The 25,842-nt window shown below is 32.4% G+C and overlaps 4 protein-coding genes across 7 annotated transcripts; all 4 read right to left on the bottom strand.

Annotated features, from left to right (window-relative positions):
- LOC100780886 (cytochrome c oxidase subunit 5b-2, mitochondrial-like) lies at positions 1-3,969 on the bottom strand. Its single transcript, NM_001253167.3, has 6 exons — positions 3,667-3,969; positions 3,494-3,582; positions 3,172-3,222; positions 2,410-2,476; positions 2,199-2,278; positions 1-316 (listed from the first exon to the last, which is right to left on the bottom strand). The coding sequence occupies exons 1-6, from the start codon at positions 3,800-3,802 to the stop codon at positions 257-259; spliced, it is 483 nt and encodes a 160-aa protein (NP_001240096.1). The 5' UTR covers positions 3,803-3,969; the 3' UTR covers positions 1-256.
- Positions 3,970-4,736: 767 nt separating this feature from the next.
- On the bottom strand, positions 4,737-9,228 carry LOC100780347 ((6-4)DNA photolyase). Of its 2 annotated transcripts, none has more exons than XM_003531652.5 (14): positions 8,605-9,228; positions 8,439-8,510; positions 8,235-8,315; positions 7,351-7,521; positions 7,211-7,282; positions 7,011-7,097; positions 6,785-6,883; positions 6,613-6,696; positions 6,251-6,337; positions 6,029-6,100; positions 5,831-5,944; positions 5,618-5,705; positions 5,413-5,508; positions 4,737-5,047 (listed from the first exon to the last, which is right to left on the bottom strand). In XM_003531652.5, the coding sequence occupies exons 1-14, from the start codon at positions 8,989-8,991 to the stop codon at positions 4,866-4,868; spliced, it is 1,692 nt and encodes a 563-aa protein (XP_003531700.2). In that variant the 5' UTR covers positions 8,992-9,228; the 3' UTR covers positions 4,737-4,865. The 2 variants fall into 2 exon arrangements, with proteins under 2 accessions (XP_003531700.2, XP_006585645.1); XM_006585582.4 differs by having other exon boundaries at positions 8,439-8,495; positions 8,605-9,096.
- Positions 9,229-10,486: 1,258 nt separating this feature from the next.
- LOC100779811 (mRNA cap guanine-N7 methyltransferase 1) lies at positions 10,487-17,425 on the bottom strand. 2 transcript variants are annotated; one of them, XM_006585583.4, is made up of 15 exons: positions 17,317-17,425; positions 16,949-16,982; positions 16,338-16,732; positions 15,486-15,625; positions 15,325-15,393; positions 15,167-15,238; positions 14,174-14,275; positions 13,169-13,225; positions 12,553-12,691; positions 12,307-12,371; positions 12,136-12,186; positions 11,835-11,897; positions 11,614-11,737; positions 11,402-11,463; positions 10,487-10,730 (listed from the first exon to the last, which is right to left on the bottom strand). In XM_006585583.4, the coding sequence occupies exons 3-15, from the start codon at positions 16,411-16,413 to the stop codon at positions 10,635-10,637; spliced, it is 1,116 nt and encodes a 371-aa protein (XP_006585646.1). In that variant the 5' UTR covers positions 16,414-16,732; positions 16,949-16,982; positions 17,317-17,425; the 3' UTR covers positions 10,487-10,634. The 2 variants fall into 2 exon arrangements, with proteins under 2 accessions (XP_006585646.1, XP_003531699.1); XM_003531651.5 differs by lacking the exon at positions 16,949-16,982 and having other exon boundaries at positions 17,317-17,420.
- A 3,191-nt stretch (positions 17,426-20,616) lies between these two features.
- Positions 20,617-23,784, bottom strand: LOC100779277 (uncharacterized). Of its 2 annotated transcripts, none has more exons than XM_003531650.5 (3): positions 23,591-23,784; positions 21,948-22,460; positions 20,617-21,429 (listed from the first exon to the last, which is right to left on the bottom strand). In XM_003531650.5, exons 1-3 carry the CDS (start codon positions 23,664-23,666, stop codon positions 20,903-20,905), a joined length of 1,116 nt encoding a protein of 371 aa, XP_003531698.1. In that variant the 5' UTR covers positions 23,667-23,784; the 3' UTR covers positions 20,617-20,902. The 2 variants fall into 2 exon arrangements, with proteins under 2 accessions (XP_003531698.1, XP_040874245.1); XM_041018311.1 differs by lacking the exon at positions 23,591-23,784 and adding an exon at positions 22,972-23,183.
- Between the last annotated feature and the right edge of the window lie 2,058 nt (positions 23,785-25,842).

Raw genomic sequence — 25,842 nt, 5'->3', positions numbered from 1 at the left:
ATAAAAAATCGTCAAGTTCTATCAATTATTTCACAATGCACAAAACATTGTCTAACAGAATTGGTAGCTCAAGCAAATGAGCATCCTGCGTTCAAATAATCGCATAAACTTTCTAGCTCAAAAGTTGCAACACAACAAGGTATAGACAAATCAAAATCAAACATAGGCCACAGGATTTTGAAAGGCCAGAGTGTATTCTAAACAATGTCTCTCCATCTTTCCAGAATTTATTCCAGATTTAATTGAAGGATTGCAATCAATGGTGATCATCATCGCCATGCCCATCGGGTGATCCACCAGGTCCTACCACTTCAAGCTGTTTTTGTAAAAAAAAAAGAGGATAGAATAATTAGCATCAATGTGTAAACAGTCATTTGATTACTATTGTTCTAAATAGTTGAAAAGAATTTTATTCAAGTTTGCTCTCAAAAGTTGAAAAGAATTTGATTCAAGTTCGCCCTCAAAAGTTGACACTCGACGGCAGTTAAAACAAACCTATGCACTGCACTACTTAAGGTTAGATTCTCCAACAATTACCTTGCAGCCACATACACTAAAAAGTGTTTGCTAGCTTGCTACACAGATACTTTATAGCTTATCGAGCCCTCGCCAAAAAGATAACAAAAGTCAAAGCCCTATGTAATTTTGAACTATTTTCTAGGATGTTAATCGATAATTCAGGGATTTGTTGAGCAGTTAGGAACTAAATTGATTTGTTAAAGATGACCAGCAGCCATGGTTGTTAAACTTGAGTGTTTAACTCGTGAACTTGCATGAGTTTACGTGATCACTCACTCAAAATCGTGAGTTTGCTGCCACTTCTGAGTTTGGTTCAGTTTCCTAAAACTGCCCCCACAAAATTCTGCCTTTTTCATTAGGATTTCGTCCTTCTTTATTGGCTATCATGCATTTTCAGCTGGTTTCTCCTTTGAACACTTCTTGTCCAATGACAGATGGTGATGAAAACAAAGATGCTGAAGATCATTAACTCTTTACTTTTATTTTGTGATTTCACTTTATGAACTTTTAAGTTTAAATTTGGTCATTTATGCATAATTTGATCACTGTCATACATTGACACTGTAGTGTGCTTTGTTACCAAGTTTGATGCTGGTTTTTTATTGTTTTATGGTTTTCATTTGTCATTTGATTTGAATACTATAATTATATATTATATTATTAAACTTGGTTTGGATACTACAACTATTTTTTATAATTATTATTTTGGTATAAGGTAAACTCTTTTGAGTCTACAAGTCCTTCACGAATTTACACTTTACACAAAATCAAATTTAATAACCTTGCCTGAAGCTGATAAAATTTTGATTCTAACAAAAAGTTCTGTTGTTTGACTTGTCATTTGCTTTTGTAAGGTCAAAAACAGGTCCACCAGAACTCAAGGGGCGATTGGAAGAGCTTCTATTGAATTTATTTGGGTTATCTCATTATAATAAAAGTAGTTAAGCTGAAAATTGAAGGAGTTTGGTTAAGCATATAAAACTGATTTACAACCCTCCTATAAACTCTTTTTAGCTTATTTCAGTAAGTTTCACTTTCACATAAAATTTACCAAAATAAGATTATTAAATTAAGCACTTATGACAAGACCTCTCACAGTCATATCTCATATGGTAAGCATTTATTGAATAAGTCCCTAATTAGACTGTTTATCCAAATGCACCCTTAAACCAATAATCTTGGTCTGGTCATCTGGATGATAATAAAAAGCTAATCAATGTTTGAAATACATAAGTTGTTAAGACTGAAAGCCTCACTTTCCCATTAACTAATTTACAATGTCTTCTGGCTAAAATGGGAATTATCTTGCAGCAATAAGCTAAAAACACCAGAGTCATGCAACACCATTAGATAATCACACTTAAGAGTAGTCAAGGCATTCAGATTGTGGAAATATTTAAAATTAAAGGAACTGAAAACCGCTCCAAATATATTTTATGGGAGCAGCCTCAGCCTGTGCTGTCAATGACAATCACTAAACAATGGTGCTTGAATATCAATGTACACAAGTGAAGCACACAAGCAAATATTTTTAATCTAAATACTTAAATATCTTGGCATTCAACTCCACAACTGTCAAAAGTATCAGAACAAGACATACTAAACAATGATTCATTGATTCTCTCCCCACAAAAACACTGTAACAGTAGAAGCTATTCTAAAAGTCATTATGAACTTACAACAAAATACTGTGCGCACACTGGACATTCGTGGGGCTTGTCTTTCTCCAGCCAAAACCAGACAACATCATGCTCATCCTCTGAAATCAAAACAAGTCGTTCACCCCCTCATAAACACCATAACCAAGAATTCTAGCCTTTTTCATCACCCTGGGAAGAAGGTCACATGCAAGAAGACATTAAGAGAAACAAGGAATATTCTGGTACTCACCACCTTCACCTCCTGGGCATCCGACTATCCTTTTATCATAGTAAGATTTGACAACAGCAGGTGCTTCCTATGATCCAAAACAAACAATGAAAGCAGATAAAGATGAAACATATATAAAACCATTATTAATAAAGAAAGATGAATACTTAGAAAGATAGGTCATTCAATCAAATGAAAAATGAAAAGGGAAATAATAAGAAGCTTGAGTAAGCCACTATGATAGGGTAAATAAATTAGATACTTAAATTCCATCAATTCATGCAAGCAAATCAGTCACTGTTTTAACTACAAAATGGTTATCCAAGTTTAGCTAAATGAACTTATATCATGAATTTTGGGAGAATTTTCTATCCAAACCAAATAATTGGGTTGGGTTGGGTCAGTTTTCATGAATTTTTTGCATTCGATCCAAACTGAATCAATCCAATCAGGTATAAGGAGGTTCAGGTCTGGTCATTGGGTTGCAAATGAAAGGTGGTACTTTTATAAAACATTCATTTAAACACACATATATACACGCAAATTATGCATTATGAGTTTTGCACACTTTCAAAATAAAAAAATACCTGCACATGCACAAATCCAGAAAAAAGATGCAATGAAAAATGAAATTTATACAGCTAAAATACATTGAAATAAAAAAACAAAAAAAATTCATTCGCACAATCAATGCTATGTGACTCTTATAGTTTTCCTCTTACACAGCAAAATTATACATTAGTAAAAAAATACAATTTAAATAGAAAAGGCAATAAGACTGACCTTCGTGCCGAATGGACCTTCGGGATGGTCTATTTCAAGAATATTCCTTCCCTAACCAAAAGAAACAGATAGTAGTTAACACAAAAAAGAAAACAATGAGAGTCTCCCTTGAAATGCTTGGTTTTACTTACATTGCATACAGAAAACAGCAGTTTGATTAATAGCTCTTTCTTCAATACTTTAATCGTAAGTTATTTTATTTTCTTTTGTGTAAACAAGCTAATTATTAACAAAACCGCCAGTTTTTACTCTAAAAATAGGACACAGAAAAGAGTAAGGAGACACACTATTCATTTGATTGAATCGAGAAAGAGAGAGAGACCTCGAGCTCAGCCTGAAGCTCCTCGCGCTCGTGACCAGTAGCGATTGGCATTACATCCTCAACCTTCTTTTTGATGGCAGTAGCATCCTCTGTAAGAAGATGAAGAAATAAGATGAGTTAATCTGGCGGATTTAGGAAACAGCGAATGAGAAAAAAGGAGAGAGAGAGAGTACCGGACTGGGTTGAGAAGTAGCGGGAGGAGCGAGAGAGAGCGGCGAATCTGGCGGCGGCGGAAGCAGATCGGGGAGTGGAAGAAGAAGCGGTGGCGGCTAGGGTTTTGAGGTGAGAAGAGAGAAGCCTCCGCAACATGTTGATCTCAGGTCACACCCTAAACCCTTTCACTTCCTTTGTCCGTTTGACGAATCAGAAACTGGAAATGGAATTGGTTGCTGCTACACTCAATGAAATCAATTCTAGACGGTCCTTGTCTCTTTTTCTCTTCGGCTATGGATTGGTCCAAACCCAACCCATGAAACGGTGCAAATGAAATACAATTTTATTATTTATTATAATTCTATTCGAAAAGAAAGATAATGTTAAGTAATTTTTTCACATTATTAATTAAATTAATTTAAATATAACTTTCAATTATTAAAAATTAATATTTTTTACATTAATTAAAAACCATCCAAATAATTATTATAAAAACTAAAAAAAACTTGTCATATATAATATAACAATGTTAGAATTCTTTAGAAAATTCTAATTATAAAATTTTTTATTTAAAAAACTTATTACTATTCTATTTTACTAAAAAAAAGTTTATGAGAATGTGATTGAGTAATAAAATAGTCTTGAAATTCTTTAGAGTAATTCCATTAAATTAACCTTTGCGACCATGGCCAGGGGATTGACTTTGCCATGTGAGACACCTAAGCAGTTTGTCACTAACTAATGTTAATGTTCTCTTTCAATAAACGGTTGGGTAGAAATATAAGAAGTAAAAATGATTTTGTTAACTAGTACTATCATAATTATAAGTAAAAATTGTTGAAAATATTAATATATTTTTATTAGAATTCTATTTAAATTTTCTATTTATTAATTCTTTAATCATAACAGAGTGACATTATATATTTGTAAGAATAATGTCGCGGACATTATTATAATGACCTCAAGGACACATTTTTTCGATGTCTTTTGATGTAAGTTTCACTAAAGCCATGTTGGGTTACATGAACTAAATAATTTAGTATATATGCAAAATATAATGTGCCATACTGCTTCCAATTTGGCGTCTATGTCTACGAAATATGTTACATACATACATGTGTCATACAAATGTCTTGATAATGCATAAAATAAAATATCCCTAACACGTATAAACTGCAACTCAAAGCACGGCAGTTGAAAAAACGAGTAAAATTTTGGGTCAGCCAATCAGCTGTTGCTTATATCTTTTAGCTCCAGCCTCTTGCCCTTCACTCTCATCTAATTTCCTCCTCAAATTTTTCAGATCATCTTCACTAACCAAACCATTTAATTCTTTATTCAATGCATATGCCTCGCCCATTTTCCTTCTGCACTCTTTACTCGCAGAATCATGAGAAACCACTGAAACACAACTTATAAAGAATAAGCAGGTTTAGTATGGAATCCCATACAATCGGTGTAGTACCAAAACATGTTGGACTTTATCAGAAACATATGTTCTAAAAACTTATTTAAGCTATCTGTTTCTTGTGATTAACATGCACATGTTCATAGAATATAGGTTAATTTGTACATAACAATTGAGGTCATATATCAGGTTGATAAGAAACTGCTATGACAGATAAATCAAAGAAATACAACTTCCAAGCAATACTCATCCAAACTAAAGAAATCCATTTTTGTGTATAGAACACAGCAGGATCGATATATATGACTCATTGTTGAAAGCCAATGAAATTGACAGTAACCTAAAAGGTCGAACTGACCTGGCATTGGGTAGTCTTTGCCAATTATGCAATTTGCTTTGGTCTGAATGCTTTTAGGAGCCGTCCAGGGTTCATAAATGTACTCCCTGGGCATATCTGCTCAAAGACGTTCGGTTCTAAGTTCTAATATTTGTTCAAAACAAAAACTGACTAGATGATAGAACATGATGGAAATGAGCCAATGAGGTGGGAACTTATAGCATACCTTTTAAGACTGGGAGAAAATGCCTAATATAGTCGCCATTAGGGTCATACTTCTTACCAAATGTAGTTGGAGAATAAATACGATTATACTGATCATGATAGACAATATATGAGATAACAGGTCAGTGGAATATTCAGGATTCAACCTCTGAAACAGAAGATTTAGCCACTTTCCACGGAAAATTCAGAACTTGTAACACAGTATAGTTCATACCTGATAAAAGAAAGATGAACAAGAAAGCCACATCCAGTTTCCATTATTAATTGCCCAATCTGAATCAATCAGAAGCCTCTCGAAGACATCTCGTCCTTTTTCCCAATGAACAAACTGTCAGCAGCATAAACAACAAATATTAGTATAGAATAACTTAGTATGAATAATTTGGCAAGCTTTTACTATCAGTCATTATACCAGATCGCCTCGAGTTAGAAAACATGCAACAGAATGCCGTGCCAGATGATGCATCCAACCCCATTTGCGTAGCTACAACATGAAATGATAAATGCAGTTCCTAAGTGAGAAGGCAGATAAAAAGTACCGAGGCAGAATAATTTGAAGGTATACAAATTCAAAGTAATAGAACTGTTTCTCATTGCTTCATTTGGAAGAGGATGTCAAAACCCAAACCCAAACCTGAACCATGATAGCATCAATCCAAGGAAATCCTGTCCTAGCCTCCCTCCAAGCCTCCAGCAGTTTATCATCATCCTTCCAAGGAATCTACAATGTATTTTAAATAACATCTATAATAAGTTAATAATTAAGTGGTGTCACATTTGCTTTAACAAAGTGGTATTAATCTGATATCAACCTCATAATAATAGACCAAGATTCGGAGATTAGTCAAAATAAATACTCTTAAAAGCTTAAACATAATGAGCTAGATTGTCATATCTTTATGTTTAGATGCAGAGGTATTTCATGTTCTAATGTACAATTCTAGTCAGTAAATAGTGTTAGGTCAATGCATTAGCAAGAACTTATTCTAATCTCACCTGCTTGCATATCCTATTGCCTTTCATCCTATCAAAATTTGGAGTCCCAAAAGCAGCCGTGTAAAAGAATTCTCGCCACAACAACTGCACAAGCCAACAAGGCAATAGCTTCAGTTTCCTCAAAGTAGAGCTCCAAAAACCATACAGTACTAACTTCAGGAGATAGCACGACCTGTCCTATAAGAGAAACGGGAGGTAATGTATGCTTCGGCATACTTTTATATACATCTTGAATACTCTGGTAGAAATATCTGGGGGAGAGACAACCAAACTGCCAAGGAAGTTAGCGAAAGGAAAAAATGTAGAAAAGATCCTAATTCATTTGTGGTTAATACTAATAGTGCCATCAAACAAAATGGCCATATTAAACAATTCAAGTGTTGCAGGTTTTGACTTACTTTCAGATAAGGTGATAAAACAGTTGTTGCTGGCTTAAGAAATGCAGATGGATTACCCTTGGGTTTCTCAAAGTTTGCCACCCACTTCTAAAATCATAAAAATAAGAATCTAAGGCATGATACCACTTAAAAAAACTATTAACAGTATGGAGCTTATAGACTATAGTTGTTATATTTTAATGCTAGGATGTAGAAAGTACCTTGTCTTTCATGCATTCATCTAACCTCTTCAATGCTTCAGACTCACCACCTTTGAAAGGAGAGAACTCATCCTGAATGAATATAAATTTTCTCATTAGGTGCTCAAGAAGGGATATAATCTGAAATATAGCACCCGCACCTGTTCAGCATCTCCATATCCAAGATCTCTGATTGTTGGAACTTCAGAAATATCACAACTTCCAAGATTGCCAACTGGAGGAAGTGAAGAGTACACAGTAGAGAGAGAAGATGGTGGTTCCCCAGCAAGCTTGACAAACGATTGATAACTAAGCGGCGGCTTCCCTCCATTCTTGTGTGGCATTTAGAACAAGAACAAAGAGAAATTGATCAAGAGTTAACATAATCAAAACAACAACAATAACAATGAATGACCAAGGAATCCAACCGTAAATGAATAATTGGCAAAAAGATAGGAGGAAAATCTATTCATTTGAAAGAATAAAAATGATAAAATTTAACCAATAGATAATAAATGGATTGAATATATTTTTGTTCACGTAAAATGAGTGAATTTTGTTTTTTTTTTTGTGAATAGTGAATTTTGGTTTTGGACCTTGTAATTTTTTTTATTTGGTTTTCATCCTTCAAAAATTTTGAAATCATTGTCTTCGATTCGTACTATTATGTGACACTCCTTACCAACTTGTGTTCAAAAAAATATCAAGTAACCATTATGTGAATGTGACAACCGACACCCGTAATCAACTTGAGCTCAGCAAAATATCAAGTAACCATCAAAGATAGCACTCACTAATGTCAATGGTACCATATCAGCATGTGATACATTAAATTATTTTTCTAAATTTCTAAAATGAATGATATTAATCTACTTTAACATGAACGTTAAGAACCAATAACAGCCATTTCAGATTTTGAAGGGGTCAAAACCAAATAGTAATTTTACATAGAATAAATAAAAAAATTTGCTCATTTTATAATAACTAAAAACATATTTAAGCCTTAATAAATTGAGATGATTATTAGTTAAAGCTTCAAACTCACCTTCTCTATGATATCCGTGGGATTGAAGAGTGTATGACTTACAGGAGAGAAAACCTCAATTCCAGCAGCAAGTGCAAAGTTCTGTCAACACTCAAAACATACCAACTAAAAATAAGTCAATAATCACTCCCCAACACGCCCTTTAATCACCAAGGACTTAGCTTCTCAAATGACAAAAACATGATCTGAAGTAAACAACATTACCTTAACTTTAACATCCAGAGCCTGATAATACGGTTCAGTGTCGTACTCAAAGCATAGCTTTTTAACATGCAACTGAAGTGAGTAACAAGCAGAAATAAAATAACTAGCTTAAACTTTGCAAACAATAGAAGGGAAAGAGTATTAATTGGATGGTGATAACGGTTACCTCCTTCAAGCATCGAATGACAACTTCAGCAGGGTCACCCTTGAGAATCAAAAGTCTTGAGCCAAGGTTCTTGAGGTTGAGGTCAAGGTCAACGAGGCACTCCAGCAAGAACTTGATGCGGTTCAGACCCGCGCGAGAGGATCCGGGTGCGGAAGAATTCGGGTCGGGTTCCATGAAATGCGGGTCGATGACAAAGACAGGGTAGAGATGAGAGGCTCCACGCGAAGCGACTTCGAGAGCGGGGTTGTCATGGATCCGAAGACCCTTCCGGAACCACAAAAGTGAACCCGATCCGGAACTCATTGAAGTGGTGTTCGCACAAGGAGACAATCGCATAGCTGATGAAGGTTTGAACAAAATCATGGGATTCGCGCCTTTCCTTAACATCAACTAACATATTTCCTACGAGGTGGTTCTCTCTAACGTGCGCCCTGGGGGTTTACTTAGTGCCACTAACGTGATTCGGAGTTTGGTTTACGCCCACGGCGTAGCTTAGAACTTGTTTAGACGGAGGGAAACGTAACGGTCCCTAAGCTGCCACGTTGTGGCTTTTACACCACGTACTGTAACTGTTGTTCCCTCCTCTGAATTCAACTAATTCCATTAAAGTGATTTTAATTTATCAATATAAAAAAGAAATTCCTATAAATATTTATATCTAATGAATAAGCTATTTTTCTATATGCTTTGAATAATTGATCTTCCAATTTTACCTAATAGTTATTGAATCTGATTGATTGAAGTAATTAATTCTTTTGTTTTTCATGAAACCAATACTTTTAAGCCAATTGTATTTTCTGGTTGGTTTTGATTTTTACTCACGTATTTCAATTAATTGAGTCACATTAATCCATTAAGACTGATTTGAATTGAATCATGTGAGAGGAGAGTTGCATAAAACCAATTTTGCTTTGCTTTTGGTGTCAGAATTCTTTACAACTGAAGATTTTTTTGGGTATGGCGATACACGTTGGGAATCAATTTTAACTGCCTTCAATAGTCAATAAAAAAATTTGATTCACTTTTTCAATGTTTACAAACTTGATAAAAACCTAATTTCCTAGGTTCAATTATCCATTGAATAGGGTTTATTGTGTTCAAAAGTTGAATCAAATGAATTCATGAAATTCTTTAAAATTTATAAATTCATAGATTTTTTTCAAATCTTATTATAAATTTATTAAAATTTAAATTACAAAATTTATATCATAAAAATCTTTTAAAAAAATCTTTTAAAGTCCACAGAATTTTTTATGCTAAAAAACTCTATTAAAATTCTAATTCAATATCACTCCTAAAACGACTTTTTTAATTTAACAATGCTAGAGAAGGTACAGAAGATTGTCTTCCTTCACCTTAAAAAAATAAAAATAAAAAAAACTGGAAAAAAAATGTTAATATTAATAACTAGCATGACAATGAACTCATGACATATGGGAGAAAAATGCAACAATTATAATAAAAACCACAACTAAATGTAAATCCACAAATTCTCTGTCTTTTTTCTAACGTGATATAATCATGTTAATTAATAAGGGAGAATCCAAATCTTTTTAGCACTATCTTGCAAGTTTTTAGTAGTTGTTCTCGTAGACACTGCCAATGTAAGTTGGACAAGACTTGAACATAACCTATATATTAAAAATAATATTAAAGATCAACACACATAATCATAATCAAAATCTAATTTGGATTGAAGAAAATCGCAATTGGCTAGGTTCTAAAAGGACTCTAAAAATAAAAACCTGTGCCAATGGATACTTTTTTAATATTCACTAATATTATGATCTGCTTGAACAGGGAAGGATATATTAGTGTGAGGGAGTTTGCTAAAAATAAACTGCCATAAGTCTAATCCAGAAGCTAAGCTAACACAAATTCGAAGGCAGAAAATTTGTTTTCAATTATTTATAGTGGATCTAAAAAATTCAACGCAGCAAAAAAAATTTGCTGGATCTCAAGGTTGTGAGATCAATGATATTGGCACATTGTAGAAAAATCAGTGATTGGTTGTTTCTTTCTTATTCACGTTAATCAGTGCTAATGTACATGATGTCTTCCTCTGAAATATGCATCGACCCTCGGTCCTTTCTGCTACTTGATTGGGTTTTGTCAGGTTGACCTCGCTGTGTGATAAAAAAAAAACAAAAAACATTTCAGCTATTTTTGTAACAATATTTTAAAGAACAAGATGTTGACAATGGTGGCATTAGAATCAACAAGCAAATTTTTAGTATTCTTACAGGTTATAATTCCTACCTCCTTACAGTTTATCTTTATTTAGCAGTTTTTCCTCTTATTTTTTATTTTTAAAATTACTACATAAATTAGGGGGAAATAACTATATGTGATGTGTCTATCTTTTAAGGAGAGTGAGTACATAATAAAACTCGGTTTGGATGAATAGAATAGTGGGGAGAAATGAATAAATAAATTTAAATTATATAAAAATCTTTTTATACTAACTAAAAAAATAAATTTAACCAAAAAATTAAACTTTTTACTATATACTAGTCATTTTTTTCTTAACAAATTATTTATTATCTTTTGTTATTAAAAATGTAATTTAATAAAATAAAATAAAAAAATGAAATGCAACATTCCCCCAGGAGGGAATTTTTTTATGAGACTCAAAAACACTTTCTTCCTTCTTATTTCTCCTCACAAGTAGAATGAAAATTTGGAATTTCTATTCTATCTTAGTCATTTCCATTTCCTTTCTCTCAAGATAAAGGAGGACTGGAAAATTTTCATTTTTAATAACATGAGCCAGCCAACTCAAGTGCTTGTTACTTACCTTTCTCAATACAAATGACATGTATAAATATGCTGCCTCCCATTCATCAGCTGAGAGTGTGCCTGATATAGAAATATACACACGTACTACATTACTAGGCTTCCCCTTAACCAGGAGAGGTGAAAATGGGCTTTCACATGACAAAGAGAGCCAAAATAATATTCAATGAAGTTTGGGGGAATTAAAAAGATAGAGTAGGCACAAAGGGTTACTTTGATCTTGGTTGCCATCTCCCAATGCACCGAGTCTTCGCATGAGCTCCACAAATTCTGGTTTTTTCATATACTCGTGTACAAATTCGTGCGAGTTCTTCGCAAAAACAAGCTCAAAGTCATACTGTAAACGATAAGTTTAAATGAGTAATCCTTGCAATCAAATATTTATCCTAGAAAAGCTAGAAATTTGGCATTGTTTCAAAAACAGTGATACATACCTCTTCAGCTAATGACTTGAATATGTGGAAGGGGACAATCCATTCAGGACAATCAACAGCATCCTGAAACAAGACATCGCGTCTTAAATGATAGCACAGGTATCAACAGTATGCAAGTTTCAAAAGGCTCTAAGAGACATGTTCTTTGAATGATAACATCATAACACTTGTTACATAAAGGTTCTCTAGGTTCATGCATGCAAACAATCATACTTCTCATTGATATTTGACATCAACTTTATGTTATGGGAAAACAGCTACTTGGTGTTAAGAAAAAAAGAACACCAAAGAGAGATGATACCTCCAAATGGAACGTGTACTTTATTCCAAAAGGGCTGGAAGATTTAAATTTCTGAATCACACAAGGAGAATTTCAGGTAAGTAGAATTCACAAAGTCATTTCCAAAATTATAGAGGTTCCACACATTAACAAAGAAATGATGAAGCAACAGGGTCATGAAAACAAAATTACCTTATCAGAAAATTCTTCATCAAAACGCACCCAATAGACACTGTTTCCAAAAGTTAATCCTTCAGCTACAAATTCACAGTGAAAATAGTATCTCTAATCAGGAATGACAAAAAAGGTCTATCATACACATACCCAACGAAATTCCCACTTATATTAAAGCATATGAATCTTTGATACTCATATTTTAGCTAATGCATTGCACAATATAATTATTTATCATTACATTATTGAATGTACAAGAAAAACCTTCTCTAAGCTTCTTGATAATCACATTGGCATCAGGCATAGTTCCAATGAAAATGCCTCCTGGGCGTAGCAAAGCTGACACATTGGCCAATGCTTGCCGGGCGCGGACCTCTGTAGACCATGAGTAATGCAATGCAAACTGCAGCATTTAAAAAGTTCAGCAGACTAGAAACCAACTTACACTTTCAAGATGGAAAGAAGTTCATAATTTGTAGAGAGTCGAGACAATAAGAGTGTAAACAGCAAGGTGGTTTGCTTGTGCTGACAAAAAGTATGGTGGTTTTGCTTATTCAATGGGAAAAAAGGCAATAATCAAGAATATAAATGGTAGACATATCACTAAATTACATTTTTCTTAATTTGTATCAGGGTAGCTGTAGCAGAATAATGGTTTTCCAAGAACAAAACTAGATGCCAAATAAATAATCTTAAATGCAACGAAAGAAAAACATGGATTATTAACAAGAATGTATGGGCCAAAATTAAAATGCAAAAAACAAGGTAGCTACTTGGAGAGGCCACTTCTAAAGATATTATATTTTCTAGCTGTACACATCAATTTTTTTTCTGCATAAATGCATCGATGATATATAATTAATTCAAGTGTATTATTTACCTGGCAACTACAAAGATCAAAAGGAGCATCATCTGCAAGAACTTTGTCCAAGCGAACCTGAAATTGCGAATGATATGAACAATTAGGCCTTTTCTGAAAATCTAAACAAAATACAGAAAATGGTATTGAAGCTGAAGATCCGTAGATCACTTTCTCCAGAGAAAACTAAGAGTGCATTTTATTGTGTTTTGTTTTCTGTTTTTCAAAAACTATTTTATAAACAAAATTTCAAAAAACTAACTTTTAGACAACAGCACAGAAGTGGGAAAAGAAGATGGAAGAATGTAAGGAAGAACATGAGCAATAGAAACTGAAAACATATTAAAATGAAATCAACTTAGAGACATTCTGTTTTTGTATTTTATTTTAAAAACTGGGAGGTATTATGTTTTAAAACAGTTTAAAAAACTACTCTTACCAAACACGTTTTTTGTTTTTGTTCTAGTTTTTTTATAAAAAAAATTTTTAAGAAAAGGAAACAAACAGACCCTAAAAATTTGATCTACTTGATGAATAATTATTGACATAGATGCATAAGTAACGTGTCAAAATCTTCTGCTTCAACTTTGTTAAAATACATTTACTTTGAATAATGTGATTTTGAGGGGAATGAATATGAAGGAAAGAGAAGAGACTGTGAATCAAAAGTTTAAACTGCAGTTGTGATTGCAGTTTTTGTAGTGATCCTTGGTATTGCAAAAAATTGTGGACAAATGCAGCTAATGCAACAGCAATTGCGATGTAGTCATAGAATCCCAAAAGATTCTGACATTATGGCCACAATTGCAGTTGCAAACCATTTTTTAAAACCTAGTTGTGAATCTCATATATATCTATCCTTTTCATTCCCTTTTTAATTTGTTCTTAAACAAACTATTAAGAATGAATAGAGATGAAGCGTTAAGTGCACTTCAAAACATTAGTAAGTTAAATCTTACTTTTGGGATCTAATTATCAATCCTAATGCATAGAATTTTATTTTCGAAGGACATAAATGCTAATCACCTCATAACAATCTCCACATATAAGGCGAGCAGGAAATGTAAACTTTTTACGTCGTTGATGATGATCAGCATCACCGTTGTAACGTGTTCTGCAGTCTTTGATCTGGAAAGATTGTTGAATTCAGTGAGGACACACACATGATAAATATGAATAGGTTGACATGACAAGGTATAAAATGTTTCACCATGTAACAACATGGATTTTAGCTATAAAATATAATTATAAGTTCATCCACTAAAGTCAGGGAAATATATAGCTGCAATGGCAAATTTACTACCACTAGCAAAGACATAATGTTAGGATTTAGTTGCAAGGTATGGAACTTGAGTCCCACACTGGAAGTATGGAATTTTGGTGTGTGGTTTATATGACCATAGGCTCTCCAACTACAATGGCTAGTTTTTGTCCAGTGGTTCTCCTAAGGTTCTTATCATATAAAAATATTTATCAGGTTCTTTACAATTTGAAATAGAAATAGTGAAGTATAAACTGTAGTACTCTACTATGAACAAACAAATGACTCAGTTGTGATATAAAAGAAATATTAACTAACTTTGAAATATTAACTGACTGGGAAGTCTAAAGGAAGAAGAATAGAATAAAGGAAAAAAATGGGATTTTGAAGCCTATATCTTGGTAGTGCCACTATAGCATGCTCAAAAGCTGCAATTGGCTGTTATTGAAACCTCCTCCACTATTTGAATCCCATAGTGGTACCGGACCACTCCACTCTGCTACCCCTCCATATTGCTACTATGTTTGAGAGTCTCGATATCGGATACATATCCAATAAGGATACATGAAGAAGAATGCACATATTGGCTCTTCATTGGCAACAAGTGTACCCTTAATTGTTGCCTAGAAATAACTTTATTGCTTGTGTTAAATAAGCCAGATTCAACTGCATCTTAGTATGATTTGATGGAAGTGACTAAGGAAATGATCAGAAAAGGAAAACCAGTGCAGACAATTATGACAAGATGTAATACTTACTGAGCCTTCAGCAATGTCAATACCAACATAATATCCAATTTTGGCCTTGTCCCATTTGATAAGATCACCACCCTGGTAAACATTATGAAAAAAAAGGATGATTAGCCAAGAAACTGGGAATGACTTTTGGTATATAAACAACTGAAAACCATGAAGACCTTGCCACAGGCGAGGTCGAGTACTGCATCTCCTCTACGAGCATAAAGCTGAATTAAGACGCTCTTAATCTGTTAAATGACAAATTTGACAAAGCAATTAATCAGCAATCATGTAATACCCCTTGGGAAACAAATCATATATTAAAGAATACAACACATACCCAGTTATTGAGTTTCTTCAAGTGAATTATAGGACTAGCCTCCCGTTCTTCCAAAGTTTGGTTGGATCTTGCACTGTAATGATCAGCTACTTTCCGAGCAAATATCTTCGTGCTTTCATCCTCAAGAAAGTGTGCACTACCTAAATACAATGCATCAAATGAAACAAACAAACACAAGAACCACAAACCCTTATCATCTTTCCACAAGAAAAGCAATTGCTATCATTGTCATGGTTTATCGAAATTCTTGATATTATAAAAAATTGCAGACAAATGCACTTGACGCAACCTCAATTGTGGTCACAGATGTCAGAACCCCAAAAACCATGCCTTGCAACCAAAATTGCGGTTGTGGACTTCTTTTTAAAACCTTGAGAAGTAGATAGAAAGCCTCTACTTGACTACTTCCCACGAATCATAAAAATTCTTTCCACACTAAAACTTAGTATCACAAAATTACTGTGAACTTCATTTACATTTAATTCAACAACATTCATTGCAATATTGTTTTTTTTATCAAATATGCCACCAACTTTGCTTGTTCATTATGCAGTCAATAACTATAAAAACCTATACTTTTAACTTCAATTCACAAACTGTAACCCAATATTACAAAATTAGGGTGCACTTTCATTCTCATTCAATTATCAATTGTTAACTCCGTATTCTAGAACAAACCAATGACCAATTCAAAAAGCCTCAAAACTTTCCCTATATAACCCCATTCATCCGCTTCAAAAATTCAACCAACCTAAAGTGTCAAAACAAATTAACCCTGATCCACATACCCTCCAAAATGGTGAAATGAAAAAACAACAAATGCGGTACTGCAAAAGGCATTAAAAAGTTTACCTTGAGGATCATGTCTAGCTCTGGATTGTGGTGGACCTAACGAGGTTGAGTGAGATTCTTGGTAGCCACGTTTCATTGGGAGTAATGAAGAAGAATAACACAAACACAATGACACTCACTGCGTGTGGATGACACAACAAGAATTGTTGGAGGGAGTACTTGGTTTGTTTTGTAGTACAATGGGCCAACACAAGGCTGTTCACAGGTCGATTTGGATTGGATTTGGGGGGAAATAAATTCCAAACCAATCAACTTTCACCGGTTCGGATTTCTCAAAAAATTGCACAATCCGAACCAAACCAGATGGTAACGACAGAATACAACACTAGGTGGCAGAACTTTGACTGCAATCAGATGACTAATTAAAATATGTACAAGTCTTCTTTTCTGTATTTCTGGAACAGTTCAAAATATAAGATCAAATAAAAAAATAGTAATAGTAACAAAAAGAATTGATGTTTAAATCAGACACATTAGGAAAAATGTTAGAAACAAATTATCAGACACAAAATGACAATGGAATTAAAAAAAAAAAAGCAAGTTAATCATTCAGTTATTCAAAAACGAAGAAGCAAATGAACCATTCAATGACGTGCTCAACTGACACTTACCATTTAGACAGATCAAGCAATAGACAACTTGCTACTGCACAATCAAATAAGGAGAAAAAAAATCAAATACAAAAAAAAAGGGACCGAAACAGAAGGAAATCACAATAGACAGAGCAAGCACAAAAATTGAACTCACGAAAGAGAAAAAAAAAAAACTCTCAACCACGAGCAGGTGAAAGAAGAAAAAACACACAAGCAAAGACACGTGCACTAAGACAGATATCAAGCAAAAGAGAAATGCAAATAGAAGCAACTAATTGAATCAAAACACATACAGAGAATTGCAAATCAATGAAATCAAGCAAGGAAAACAAAATCGAAACACAAATAACGAAATCAAGAACAGAACACAAATTGAATCAACAAACCTGGAAGAACCACCGAGAGTGAGTGAGCGGAGCGAGAGGGAGAGAGAGAGAGAGAGAGCGTGCGGAGTGAGAGAGACCGAACGTGCGAGCGAGAGAAGACGTGCGAGAGAGAAATTCAATTTTATAATTTTTTAGGAGAATTTAAAATTACTAGAATTTTAAATTTCTTTTAAATACACTACCCAAACAAAAGCATTATTCTCCTGAATCCCTCCTCCAAACACACTAAATTTTCAAGAAAAATTACTTGCAAAAGTAGAGCAATTTTATTTAAACCAGAATAATTAAATAATAGAGTAGGAAATTTTGTATAATATAACTTAAAGAGTTAAACCTATAGTGTTTTTTTTTTCTTATGGACTTTTCTTGTTGATTTTCATGGAAATTCTTTTTACGATTTTTTTAATTTTTTTGTAATTTTTATATAAATTTTGCTATGATTTTTAGGGGGGTATATATATATATAACTTTCCAAAATTACTAGTTTGATTGAAAAATATACACACAAATATAACTCTTTGTTAATACAACTCTTAAACAAGATTGATCTTCTATATACTAGTTTTGAAATAAGCACTTCGTACTTAAACCAACAATATATTTTAAAAAAAAAAATAATTAAAATATGAATAACTAGGGACGGGTCCAAGCAACCATCAAATGGGGGTTGGATGATTTTTTTTATTATTTTGACTATTTAAATATCTAATCTCTAAAAAATAAATATTTAATAAATAGTATCTTTTATAAAATTATTTATTAGTTTTATACGTAAAATTATTTTTTTTTCAAATTATAAAAAAATACTTGTGTTTATAACTCATAATTTTTTTAAGTATTAAAAAAAATTATCTCACAACACAATAACAATCAAACATCACTCACAATAATAATCTTACAATATAAAAAGAAACAAACACATCAATATATAATAATAACAAAAGTCTTCAAATATTATAGCAACTATATGTAACATGTTTATATTTATAATATAATGTTAATATTTATATATATATATATATAAAACACTTATAATAATATAAAAACATCATTAGGCAACATAAATCATAACAATTGATGATATATGTTAAATTATAATCAATGACAGGATATATTATTACAAAATTAGTATTTTTTTAGTATAAAAAAGATTAATATATAATCAATGAAATTAATTATCAGAATTTTTAAAATATATATTATTTTATTTTAACCCGAAGCAATATATATTATTAATTAATATATTATTATATACTAACTAGTATATTATTTAATTTTATTTTTACTATAAGTTGTTAAGATAAAAGATTTTTATGTTTTAAAAATGAATCAGATTCTTAATTATTTTAATTAGATATAAATAAATATAAATGATAAAAGTTATGTTTGATATACTATGAGATCGTGAGTTGTCTTTGTGCATATGATATTTTCAGACAATACACTTATAAGATGATCTAACATAACATTAAAGTAGTGTATTTAAGACTTTTTTTTTTGTTTGTTTGAGATTCTTTCATGTATTAAATATTCTTTTAGGATTTATCAAATTTCGATGAAGAATAAATGAAGTTCATAGTTTAAAAGACACTAATTAGACATGGCAATGGGGCGGGTTGGGTACGGGTATTGTCTCCCCAACCCCTTACCCCGACTCCTCAACATATTCCCATACCCGTACCCGATACCCGACGGGTTTGAGTTTATTGTCTCATCCCCGTACCCGTCGGGGATTGGGTATCCCCAACCCCGTTCCACACACCATTTAAAAAAATATTTTTTTTTTTGTAAAAAAATATTAAAAATTTGATTTTAGAAAAAAATAAATTGATTGTTAAACATTTATTTTTAACTACTTATATATCAATAAATTTATTATAACGCGTGTGTCTACATAAATAGTTAAGAAAATAATATTAAATTATGTAAAAATTCTAAAATAAAATTAATTAGTAATAAAAATTATATGCCTTTTGATTAAAAAATTCTAAAGATTTTAAGTGGCAGGGCGGGTTCGGGTTCGGGACGGGTCTAGTAATCCCATACCCGTACCCGTACCCGACTTTTGGTTATCGGGGGAAAACCCGAACCCGAACCCATACCCGGTCAACTCAGGTATTACCCGTCAAAGTCGAGAAGGATTCGGGCGGGTACCCACGGGTACGGATTTTCTTGTCATGTCTAACACTAATTCTTATCAAAATGTGCATTTAGTTGTTGTAGACCTACTACGATGAAATAAATTATTTTTATGCTAATGTATAAAACACATTATCCTATCAATATGAACTTTGTATTAGGAAGGGACGTACATTTAATGCAAACATTAAATGTTTCAATGGACTCAAAATCTTAGACGAAGAACAAAATGAAGAATTCAACCATTGAGAGACAACATATACTTAGAGATGAAGGATATATACATAGAATAAGTTTTAAAGAAACAAGACACAAACAATCCACACAAATCATTCTTTCTTGTAAAGTTTTTTTTTTTTTTTTGTAAATTCTTGTAAAGATACTAAGTTCTCAAAATACCTTGTATATCTTGAGAAAGAAGATTAAAAGTGTTGAGTGATATATCGATATGTTAAACAATCATACTTTAGTTAGTAAGCAAACTTCTAACAAATCTTGTTGATTTATTTAAAGTCGACAAGAACAAAGAATATTGGTCTTAAGTCAAACTTGAGTTAGAACTTGTAAGTGAAAGAGCTAGAAGTGACAATGAACAATACTTTGATAAGTTAATGAAAACTTGGTGATTATCAACCATCGGATGTAATCTTATAGTTGAGACAAACCAATATAATTCTCTTGTATGCTTGTTTTGTTTAACTGACAAAGAACTTTAAATCTATTTTTTAATTTTTTAAAGAAATATGTTTTTCTCATCCTTTGACCCTTTACATTCATTAGACGATAAAAAATATTTTAGTCTTAAGAAAAGTTTTTTAAATTTTTTAAAATTTTATTTCTTGTGTTATTCGCTTCTACAGAATTATATTATTATTAATTGTTATTATATATATTATAAATCTGATTTCAGTAAGACTGGATCTGAATCGTAGGTCAGATTCAAGTCAATTGAGTGAGTTTAATAATATTTTTTTAAAAAAAATATTATATAAATTATTTAAAGAAGAGGGAGGGGGGCTAAAGCCCGAGGCGGCTCCCTTTGCATTCGTCCCTGTAAATATCCGTCTATCATGTTTGAGGAGTTGTTTTTTTTATAATAATTATCTACTTTAAAGATAGTTTTCTGAATTAGTTAAAGAACAAAATCGTCTAAGAAATATATACACAAAATAGAATAATTGCATTTATAATAGTTATAGATAGATATTATAAGAAGAAATATATGTTTTCATAATTCTCAACTTTCACAACTCCCTCAATCTCTTCTTCCCCCCTTTTAATTAGGATTTAGATGTATCAATTATCATCATGAACATTCTACTCTTAGTCTTCAACAGAGGTGTACACTAGATGTAGTGCAAAAGACTATTATTGTATTTTGAATAAGGATTGTAGCGTGTGTTTTGACTTCCGAGTGCACTAGCTATGTGCAATTTGATCAAGCATATTAAGAATAACGCACACTAAGCAATCTTATATCATCAATTATGGGTCCACAAAGTGAACCAGTGTTGTCACTCTTGGTGGTGTAAAATGTGCTTAGGAATCTGATGCGTGTGCGTGTTGACATAGCCTTGAATCGAAGCTTGCCTCTAATGAACCCTCCTTTACCCTTAGATTGATATTGCACTTGGATAGTATCTTTACCAGCAAATGCTTCTACCACCATGGAACCTTCACATGAATTGTTGGCATCGCCCACAACAAAAGTAAGGTCATAAACCTTACCAATTATTGTGATGACCACTTGTGCAATTGCACTCTCTTTCCCTGCTACAAGCTCAATAGCTCTTTTTCCTTCAGGCACAGCAAAGTGATCAGAATCAATATACTTCACAGCCTTGAGAGACTCAACCATCCATCCTGGCAAAGGACTGTAGGCATCCTCTATGTGAGGTGGAATTAGAACCCCCCAAGATTCTTTGGGAAACACATATGGACCCTCTTCAAAGTTTCCATTCTTCAACAAATTGTCTACACCCACATTACAAAATGTTTACTTTGATAAACTTTAAGATGGATATGTTGCAATGACAAAAAGGACTATATCTTAAACGTTTAGAATAATAGCAAGACTTTATTTCTTCTAGTTTATTTTCATTAATTAAAGATTTAAATATATTTTTGTCCCTATAATTTAACTTTTTTGTTTTTGTAATTTTTTTTCGTTTTAATTCTTACAAAATATATTTATATTATTTTGTTTTTCATCATTGAAAAAATAAGACAGACATATTTTATAAAGACTAAAACAAAAATAAATAAATTACAGGAAGATGAAAAAAATATAAAATAATAAGATAAAAAATATGATTAAACCTAGTCTAATTTTCAAATATGGTCAATGTAATGGTTTTCACATCATTAATCAATAAGAAAACTTGCTAGATATGATTTTATCATGAAAATTTTATTTTTTTAGTGCATCTATTGTTGTTTTGATTGGTTGTGGAGATGAGCATTATCATTCATGAATGAGATAGAGAATTGACCTCTAGTTCGTTTGGGTGAGTGCAAGAGTTTCAAGGCAACAGAATCAATAAGAGGACCACAAGCAGGATCCTCATCCACGCCAGGGTTATGGATCACAATTTCCACTCGAGGGTAATCTGCTCGGAACCCACATGCATAAGAGTCACAACCATTGCTTCCATACATAGTTTGAATGGGAAACACTCCCCAATCACTCTTCTCATTGGATGGCACCACTGACACGTTGAGCTTCTCCTCTTGAGCACAAGTGCGTGAGGCACTGAATGTTAATGAGTAGAACATGCCCTTCACAACTTGGATCTTCTGCTTAATGGAAGCTTCGTTGCCAAGCCTAACAGCATAGGTACCATGAGGCACAACCAGCACCATGTCACCTTGCTTCTGCCCTGATTTTATGTATTCAACCATTCCTGAGATTGTCCAATGTGGAATGCCATTGGGGGTAGTCACTATTGAACCTTTCAACTCTGATGGTTTTGGACCAACCTCGAAGTCTCCATTTGGCAACAAACCTGAAATAAAACCAGCATTTAATTATGCCAAATTGTTAACGTACGTATTACCTGCGATTCTATTTTCAGGGTGAATAAACAGAACCAAGAGAACAAATTAAAAGTGAGATAGTGTGATTGATATAATTAAGGTAGTCTTTGGCATAACTTTTTTTTTAAGGATATCGTCATGTGTTATACAGATCCAACACAATGACCATAACGTAATCTTCTTGAGATAATACTCTTCGTATATTATATTCTTTTTTAATATTTTATTTTATCTCAAAATATTATTATTGCATAAATATTAATTAATTTATTCTAACTGTTTTTTCATATTTTTTTAAATAAAAAGAAAAATAATAAAAGTTAATGGGTAGTTTGTGAAGATAATTATAAGGATAAATATAATAACTTATGAATGTAATTATGAGAATAAAATTGATTTAAAAATTTATGCACCAAAAATACATTGTTTCCTTTATACATATAGTTATAATAGATATTACCGTCCTTTAGTGTATCTCACTTAAACATTTTGAAAGGTGAAGAAGAACTGAGGTTAGGCATGACAATGGGCCCGAATCCATGAGGTCCGTTCCGGACCCACCCTGATTTTGATTGGAATAGGAGTCGGGTTCGAATTTTCTCCAACAGCAAAAGTTGGGTTCGGGATTGGAGATGAGATTATTAATCCCGACTTGAATCCGCCTTCGAACTCGTCCTGCTAATAATTAATTTATAAAAATATTCTTGCATATATATAACACACTAAACCTAAAATTATTGAATTGAATTTTATGCTACCGTTGGATTAAATTTTATATTATCATGTACAGTCTAAAGATATGTTGTGATTATTATTTAAAATTATTTTTTTCTTTTTATAAAATTGTATTTTGTATGAGATTTTATAAGTATGTCGGGGAGGAGGCGAAAAAATCCGACTCCATTAGAGGAGGGGATGGGGGGTAAATCTACACCCACCCTTATCGGGTTGGGGGAGGGGAAATGAGAAGTCTGTCGTGCTCCATTGTCATGCCTAACGGAGGTGCATGATTTTTTAAAGCCAAATAAATATGTATACCCTTAATTTAACATGCATTTAATGTATATAAGCGGGTGAGTAATGAAAAGTTCTAGCTTACCATCTGTGATGGACAAAGAGGAGTGGCAAGTAGCGAAGAATAGCACTAGAAGCAATTTGAACTTCTGCATTTTCATGTGTATTCACACATAACACACACACAGAGAGAAGAGATAGAGAGAGTGAGCTTCTTGTTGTCGAGAATTCATGTGCAAACATTGGGTTTTAATTGAATGGTTAATTGAATATGCCACTCCGTTTGACGTAAACTACATAAATGCCATTTGAACTATCCTTAATACAAGCATGATCAACTTCTCAAGTTTCCACGAAGAGATAGCTTTGCCCCAAAGAGATGTCAGTACTCAGTAGTACCAAACAAATTTGCGATATGATATTGAAATTAGTTTTGTCTATGTATAATCTTTTAATACGGCTCATTGTCTCATTCGTTGTTTGTTTTATTAGGTGAGTAAATTGAGACAGATTGACACCAGACTTTGCATTTCTAAATTATGAAAGCGGTAGTATTTTTATAAAATAGAGAAAGTGTGGCCCCTACTACATGATGAAAGAATGTAACACGAACATATTTCCTTCATGAATTATTGATCACAATGAGGACATCACCCAAAAATATATAATTGATTTGGTGGTCGACAAAAAAAAAAGTCGGGAATTCGAATTATTTTTTTTACTAACAAAAACTAATCAACTAACATCTAACATTTATCAATAATAAAATATCACCCTTTCAACTCAAAGGATGCCTTCATGGGGATTGACAAGAATCTGATATCTGCACTAAATGTGCAATAATGGAGCTGGGAACGGGGAAAAAGAAAAAATCCATCATCTGCAGATATTATCCTTGGCAGGAGGCAGCCCATGTGACATGGTATAAGGGACTTTGATTTCAGTGTACCTTCAACCTACCCAACATAAGTAGTAGTTTTTAGGACAATTTTGTTTTTTGTTTCTGAGCTATTTGGTCGGAAATAATTCTATAAATTATACAAAATGAGTAAATTGTGTATTAAGCAATTGATACTTAGTTAGGGGCAGGCTTTAGAATAATTGTATGTATGTACAAATATTAGGCAACAGTTAGCATAGTTACTTGTGTTTCTAAATTTTTAGTTCATTTGGTCGCATGAATGCAGGTTCAGCATGAAACAATTGAAGATCTGCAGTACTATGTGTTTCAACGATGAATTTGGAATCAATAATTATAAATCATTCTATAATATCTTCCTGCAAATTCTTCTATCTAGCAAATAATTTTTTTACTTATTATTAAGACATTAAATAAGCCTCTAAAAAATTAAGGCATTAAATATATTTATTTTTATGTAATACTTTTTTATGAAGTATTCAAAGAATCACTAAAAAATATTGAGACTATATAGCGTTACTTGTTTAGAAAAAGCAGGCTACATCATAGAACGACTCCAAACATTAAAAAGGTTAAAATTTTCTTTTTATACATATTTCATTTTGACCAAAGATAAATTATTTTTTATACTATAAAAGCTTAAAACTAACGGTACTTATGTAATAATTAATTTATCATTACCAAGCGGGCTATCGTGTTTCCTCAATGTTCTTAGTTGTTATTTTATCTAGGGGTTTTAGCCCCTTCCTTTTAAAAATAAAAATAAAAAATAGGCAGGGGTTGAGTCTGATATCTCAAATACATAACTTATTCCTCTAAAGTGATATATATACTTTAAAGAGATCCAAATACGTGAAATTATATAAATTCATTGAAAAACGAATGACTTATAATTTACAATTCCATATAAATAAATGGTTAAAAAAACGCACACTGGCTTTTTTTTCTTAGAAACTAGTAAGTGATAAGCTTGCAGTTTCAATTTTTATTGTATGAACCTTTTGGTCGTTGCAAATTATTTTGATATAGATTACATGTATTATATGTAGGATTAATTTGTTATTTTTTTTTTCACATTTAAATATTAAATTTAAAATTTTCATCTGGGATCAATACCTCACACTATAGCGACAAATTTAGTTATTTATCAAACAAAATATTGTATTTGCAGATATTAGGCCTTTGGCCTCTGTTTCTGAATGAAAGGCAACTCTTACATAAAAAATAAAAAAAAAAAAACTTGCAATATGAATATTGTGCAGACTTTATGCTAATTAATTTTGGTGCCTCATGAGTTTACTATTCTTCAACTGAGCTTTCTTTTTGCATGTGGCCAGATATGTGATGCAAAAGAGACAATTAGGACTAAATGACTTACGGAAGTAAAAAATATTATTGGAGACTACTACTTTCCTATA

Source organism: Glycine max, chromosome 8, assembly GCF_000004515.6.
Source record: "Glycine max cultivar Williams 82 chromosome 8, Glycine_max_v4.0, whole genome shotgun sequence".
NCBI lineage: Eukaryota > Viridiplantae > Streptophyta > Magnoliopsida > Fabales > Fabaceae > Glycine > Glycine max.
This window is presented reverse-complemented; position numbering and strand designations above follow the sequence as displayed.

Bases quoted from the DNA above. Each gene is read 5' to 3' on its own strand.
- LOC100780347 (XM_003531652.5), bottom strand. From the start codon at position 8,991: ATGTTAAGGAAAGGCGCGAATCCCATGATTTTGTTCAAACCTTCATCA. The intron at 7,098-7,210 runs GTACTTTCTACA...TTATGATTTTAG, and splicing joins ATGAATGCATGAAAGACAAG to AAGTGGGTGGCAAACTTTGA. The intron at 6,101-6,250 runs GTTTGGGTTTGG...TTCATGTTGTAG, and splicing joins TTGATGCTATCATGGTTCAG to CTACGCAAATGGGGTTGGAT.
- LOC100780886 (NM_001253167.3), bottom strand. From the start codon at position 3,802: ATGTTGCGGAGGCTTCTCTCTTCTCACCTCAAAACCCTAGCCGCCACC. The intron at 3,583-3,666 runs GTACTCTCTCTC...ATCTTCTTACAG, and splicing joins CTACTTCTCAACCCAGTCCG to AGGATGCTACTGCCATCAAA. The intron at 2,279-2,409 runs GTGAGTACCAGA...TTTTGATTTCAG, and splicing joins ATGCCCAGGAGGTGAAGGTG to AGGATGAGCATGATGTTGTC.
- LOC100779277 (XM_003531650.5), bottom strand. From the start codon at position 23,666: ATGAAAATGCAGAAGTTCAAATTGCTTCTAGTGCTATTCTTCGCTACT. The intron at 22,461-23,590 runs GTAAGCTAGAAC...GTTTTATTTCAG, and splicing joins CTCTTTGTCCATCACAGATG to GTTTGTTGCCAAATGGAGAC. The intron at 21,430-21,947 runs GTCAATTCTCTA...ATGTGGGTGTAG, and splicing joins CTCACCCAAACGAACTAGAG to ACAATTTGTTGAAGAATGGA.
- LOC100779811 (XM_006585583.4), bottom strand. From the start codon at position 16,413: ATGAAACGTGGCTACCAAGAATCTCACTCAACCTCGTTAGGTCCACCA. The intron at 15,239-15,324 runs GTCTTCATGGTT...AATGTTTACCAG, and splicing joins TCGACCTCGCCTGTGGCAAG to GGTGGTGATCTTATCAAATG. The intron at 11,898-12,135 runs GTATCATCTCTC...GTCTTGTTTCAG, and splicing joins AGTACACGTTCCATTTGGAG to GATGCTGTTGATTGTCCTGA.